The 6,000-nt window shown below is 40.8% G+C and overlaps 1 protein-coding gene across 3 annotated transcripts in view; it reads left to right on the top strand.

The window, feature by feature from the left end:
• Positions 1-6,000, top strand: part of LOC117520585 (ecto-NOX disulfide-thiol exchanger 2-like) — a 260,220-nt gene that overhangs the window by 251,054 nt on the left and 3,166 nt on the right. For all 3 annotated transcript variants that reach the window (XM_034181900.1, XM_034181899.1, XM_034181898.1), the window contains exon 13: positions 4,914-4,999. In XM_034181900.1, coding sequence (XP_034037791.1) covers positions 4,914-4,999 — 86 coding nt within the window. The remainder of the gene's footprint in view (positions 1-4,913; positions 5,000-6,000) is intronic.

The following is a 6,000-nucleotide window of genomic DNA, read 5'->3' as shown; positions in this document are numbered from 1 at the left end:
TTAACAAAACAGAAAATATCAGCAAATTTACACTCTTTCAAAATATGGAAAAATGATTCAATTGACAAAAGAACATTATGTACATACTACAGTGTTCACACCACTTTCCAAGAGAAAGAGAGAGCGTGTGTGAGAGTGAGAGAGAGAGAGAGCGTGTGTGAGAGTGAGAGAGAGAGAGAGCGTGAGTGAGAGAGAGAGATAGCGAGAGAGAGTGTGTGTGAGAGAGTGTGTGTGTATGTGAGAGAGAGAAAGTGTTCGTGTGTGTGAGAGAGAGAGTGTGTGTGAGAGAGTGTGTGTGTGTGTGTGTGTGTGTGTGTGTGTGTGTGTGTGTGTGTGTGTGTGTGTGTGTGTGTGTGAGAGAGAGAGTGTGTGTGTGTGTGTGTGTGAGAGAGAGAGAGTGTGTGTGTGTGTGTGTGTGTGTGTGGGGGTGAGAGAGAGAGTGTGTGTGTGTGAGAGAGAGAGAGTGTGTGTGTGGTGTGTGTGTGTGTGTGTGTGTGTGAGAGAGAGAGAGTGGTGGTGGGTGTGTGTGTGTGTGTGTGTGTGAGGAGAGAGAGTGTGTGTGTGTGAGAGAGAGAGAGTGTGTGTGTGTGTGTGTGTGTGTGTGTGAGAGAGAGAGTGGTGTGTGTGAGAGAGAGAGAGTGTGTGTGTGTGTGTGTGTGTGTGTGTGTGTGTGTGTGTGTGTGTGTGTGTGTGTTGTGTGTGTGTGTGTGTGTGTGTGAGAGAGAGCGAGAGAAAATTAAGGTAATATTTTGCATGAACATTACTGAGTGGAATGGAGGCAAACTAAAGAAGCTTGAAAAACTTAAATGAAATAACTTGACTAACTAATAACACCAAAACCTTTAAATTAAATTGGTTAAAATTAATTAACAGTGTAGAGGACAAAGCAAATTAAGTATACAAAACCACTTAATTAAAGGCGTTGCTAAACTTGGGTTTGTTTGACTATAAGTGTCTTGTGTGAACTCAGTGGCTGAGTTAGAATTTCTTTAAAAAACATTCAAATTGCTATTTTAGGGTTTTGTTTTGCTTTGTTTTTAAACTGAGCAAATAATTTGTTTTAGAGTGTGGAATACTCCAAATAATATTTCACTTCTGTGAACTGATCCTCATAACGTGTAAAGTGAAATCAAAATACCAGCATGGCTGCAGCTTTGAACACTGTTACAAACAGCCCCGGCCTCCCCTATTACCATTATAACTGGTCTGGTGTCCCAATAAAGATCACAGCGTTGACCCCCTAAAACAAACAAAAAAAAAATCACTCACTCGTTTTATCTTAAATTTTCACCCTCGTTTCCACACGAGGCGCAACATTCGGGAATAAATCCGAGCAGCTCGTCAGCTCACCTGAGCTGAAGTGGATCCAGAGGAGTCAGTCCGCAGCTGGCAGAGGTGGATGCGCTCCTTTCCACCCCGCAGTAAAGAGCGCAGATCAGCAGCCTCCGTGACGTGTGCGCGCTGACAGTGTGAATGAAGCCTGACACGGTTTATAACGAGTCAGACAAACGTCTCTCCTCCAACCGGGATGTGCAATTGTCATTAAACCACGAGAAAGATCTGATGTGCGCACCTCCATGCGCCTCCAAAAGGATCCCCGCGAAACTTTGGTGTCATTGATTTGATTAGTTTTGTCCCGTTTTAAACCTCAGAACAGTTCTTCAACTTACTCCAGCAAAACACACGGAGACAAAATAAAAATAAATAAATATAACCCAAACGTCGTCGTCACCATCATCTCTTCCTGCCTGACTGACTGTCAGCAGCAGCTGCAGCGTCACGTATATCACTGACTGTAGCAATCTAACGTTCCCGCATTTTTGTAGCAAGGGCTAAAATTCCAGCGCCCCAAAGCCATTAATTTTGGCAATGTTGATTTGCCAAATATTTATAAATTTTCCCTAGCAACTACATACAATTGGTTATTTCGCTGCACTTCACGGGCGCTTTGAATGAGCGCCCACAAAGAGGAATGATACGTTCTCTGCTTCTGTCGGTGGAAATGCACTGTTGAATGAGAGTCAGTTGGAGGAAGTGTTGTTTTAATCATTCATATTACATGTAGGCACATACTGTTAAGTAAAACTGACACTGATTTTTAAATATATATATATTATGACTTTTCCCTTCCACATCTAGGAGGGCAGCGCCCGAGCGCCCCCTATGGGCCAGCCGCCACTGGTGGAAGTTGAAGAAAATGGTCCATAAGGCTCCAACCTGCAAAGCTGATCTGGCAACAGCAATCAGAGAAAGTTGGAGCCAGATTGATGAAGAGTACTGTTTGTCACTCATTAAGTCCATGCCTCAGAGACTGCAAGCTGTTATAAAAGCCAGAGGTGGTGCAACAAAATACTAGTGATGTGTTGGAGCGTTCTTTTGTTTTTCATGATTCCATAATTTTTTCCTCAGAATTGAGTGATTCCATATTTTTTCCCTCTGCTTGGTCTAAAAAAGTAACTGTTACTGACTGCCACAATTTTTTTTTCCTGATTTCTTCTAGTGTTTCTTAAAGCCAGAAAGTTGCCATTTGAAATGACTTTAGTTTTGTGTCATGTCTGTGATCTGCTTTTTTTCTGCAAAATTAAACAACTGAATGAACATCCTCCGAGGCCGGTGATTACATAATTTTTGCCAGGGGTTGTGTATATATATATATATATATATATATATATATATATACACAGTAGTGTTCAGAATAATAGTAATGCTATGTAGCTAAAAAGATTAATCCAGGTTTTGAGTATATTTGTTATTGTTACATGGGAAACAAGGTACCAGTAGATTCAGTAGATTCTCACAAATCCAACAAGACCAAGCATTTATGATATGCACACTCTTAAGGCTATGAAATTGGGCTATTGGGAAGAAAATGGAAAACAACCATCAAAATGGACAGAAGAATAACCAGAATGGCAAAGGCTCACCCATTGATCAGCTCCAGGATGATCAAAGACAGTTTGGAGTTACGTGTAAGTGCTGTGACAGTTAGAAGACGCCTGTGTGAAGCTAATTTATTTGCAAGAATCCCCGCAGTCCCTCTGTTAAATAAAAGACGTGCAGAAGAGGTTACAATTTGCCAAAGAAAACATCAAGTGGCCTAAAGAGAAATGGAGGAATATTTTGTGGACTGATGAGAGTAAAATTGTTCTTTTTAGGTCCAAGGGGCGCAGACAGTTTGTGAGACGACCCCCAAACTCTGAATTCAAGCCACAGTTCACAGTGAAGACAGTGAAGCATGGTGGTGCAAGCATCATGATATGGGCATGTTTCTCCTACTATGGTGTTTGGCCTATATATCGCATACCAGGTATCATGGATCAGTTTGGATATGTCAAAATAATTGAAGAGGTCATGTTGCCTTATGCTGAAGAGGACATGCCCTTGAAATGGGTGTTTCAACAAGACAATGGCCCCAAGCACACTAGTAGACAAGCAAAATCTTGGTTCCAAACCAACAAAATTAATGCCTCGCAGATGTGAAGAAATCATGAAAAACTGTGGTTATACAACTAAATACTAGTTTAGTGATTCACAGGATTGCTAAAAAAGCAGTTTGAACGTAATAGTTCTGAGTTTGTAGCGTCAACAGCAGATGCTACTATTATTGTGAACACTCCCTTTTCTACTTTTTTTTTACTAATAGCCCAATTTCATAGCCTTAAGAGTGTGCATATCATGAATGCTTGGTCTTGCTGGATTTGTGAGAATCTACTGGTACCTTGTTTCCCATGAAACAATAAGAAATATACTCAAAACCTGGATTAATCTTTTTAGTCACATAGCACTACTATTATTCTGAACACTACTGTGTGTGTGTGTATATATATATATATATATATATATATATATATATATATATATATATCCATTTCAGCACCATGGACAGCAACTGGCACATTTTCACAAGCTGTCTATGCCATGTTTGTACAATAAAGTCCCAACTAACTTTATTAAATCACTAATATGACATTGCAGTCGTTACTACATCCTTTGTAATTTCTTAATGCATGCTGAGTCAACCATGTCCACCCTACATATTTTTTTTAACATGTCCCAACTTTGAGCACATCCATGGAAACCACACCATGTCCTTATCTTTTTCTACTGTATTGTTACATTTTACAAGTTCTGAGCTTTTATCTCTGGTATACCATATTTGCCTGTCGGAGGGTCCAGGGCCAAGCATCAGCCCATCCTGTTTTTTGAAGAGAGTTGGTTCAACACCCATCTGAAATTCAATTAAATTGCATGAAGTGTATTTAATGAATGAGAAAAGGACAAAAAATGGACACAGTCAGGTGAGTTATTTGTGATGTATTTTTTTATTTGTGATAAAATTAAACTTTTTTTTAAATTGGCATTTCAGTATACATGATACTGGCCATGCCCATGCATCGGCCCACCCCCTTCTTCAGGCAGAATTTCACATAGAGAGCCCTGGGTCCTCTGATGGGACAACAGGGTAGTTTGACTGGTTGCTTCATAGAGAACACAGTAAAATTTTATGATTGTATCTGCAGTGTCTGGCACTCGCAGACGGGGGTAAAGTGATGCAGATTCGCCCTCGGCTACACAATTAAAGGTGAAATCAGATTTGTTTGGGTTCTCAATGCGTAAGAAATTTCCACCACATAAAACCCTGGGCTGGGATTCCCATTAGAGGCCCCCTTCAGTTCAGAACACAAAGCGATGCATCAGAGTTTGGAGGAGTTCCCGCTGGGTGGTTGATCGTCTTTTTGAATGCATCTAATGACGGGGAATCAGCGTGTGAGCTGTGACACACACTCAGACACGAACACGCAGAGTGGGTGTGTGCTGTTACTGCAAACGTCTCCGCTGTCACTGAGCAGTTTGTGTCGAACGCAGCCCATCGGTGTGTGATGTCATGTCTTCTTCTGTTTGTGCTCCTTCAGGGATCATCTCAACGTTCCTGCACGTGCACCCGTTTGGAGCCAGCATCGAGTACATCTGTTCCTACCTGCAGCGTTTGGACACCAAGGTAACAAGCAGACACTAATTTAAAGCAGACCTCACCTCTGGTATCATTCAAAGTGTCCGACCTCCTACAGGTTTATCATATCCCAGAATCAGATAAGTTGAATGAGTGAGTGGTTCTCCCTCAAAGTATTTGTTGCGTGTGTTTTTCTTTTAACTCCAGAGCACCGCTGCATTGACTTTATGTCAAACGAACAGTATAACTTTAGCACAATGATAACCCTCCTGGTGATGTCATGACATGTACAGCAATGTTACAGGCACCAAGGTAATGAATTACAAAAGTATGTCAAAGTTCACAACGGAAAAAAGAAAATTTACAAGTTTCGTTGGGAAACACGAAGTCCATTGTTCTCAAATGGGGAAAAATGAAATTGAAAATGTCAATTCATTTGTGCATTTGAAAATGCAGAAATAAAATGAAAATGGTGTGTTCAGATTCATTTTTACACACTGATGGTGACCTAAGCTGCCAAGTGCATGTTTGCCTCAAATAAAAATTAGTAGTTTTGCAGCTAAATGCTTGAATTTCAAATGACAAAATCCTGCCACAGTTAAAACAAGACCGCAGCACAATTTCTGAATATCCTCCCAGACACTCAAAGGTTACAACGTATGGACAAATTTTCCACCCGTGACCCAGTCTTGGGATGCATGTCTGAAAGTGAGAAGGGACCTTAAATAGACAGTTGTTGCATTACATGAACTGAGTTCCACTGATGTTTTTTGGAGCTAGTAACTGTTTTGGTCGTACCACTGGCAGAGGTACACACTCTGAGTGCTCCCTTCCGCTTCTCAAAGTAGATACTGAAATACAAAATCTGGTTTGGAGAAAGTTAAACCTTGTGAACCATTGAGAAGTTACTTTTCTTCTTTTTAATGGTGGTGCTTTATTTTTGGAGAGTTATGTGATTTCCCTCGATACTGAAACATATTAAAAGTCAATCCTTCAGTCGGAGACTTGAATCCAAACACCCGCCTCAGTCCTCAGACACCTTCAGTTTC

Source organism: Thalassophryne amazonica, chromosome 11 (genome assembly GCF_902500255.1).
Source record: "Thalassophryne amazonica chromosome 11, fThaAma1.1, whole genome shotgun sequence".
NCBI classification, from domain to species: domain Eukaryota; kingdom Metazoa; phylum Chordata; class Actinopteri; order Batrachoidiformes; family Batrachoididae; genus Thalassophryne; species Thalassophryne amazonica.
The sequence above is the reverse complement of the archived record's forward strand: the minus strand, read 5'-3'. Positions and strand labels throughout refer to the sequence as shown.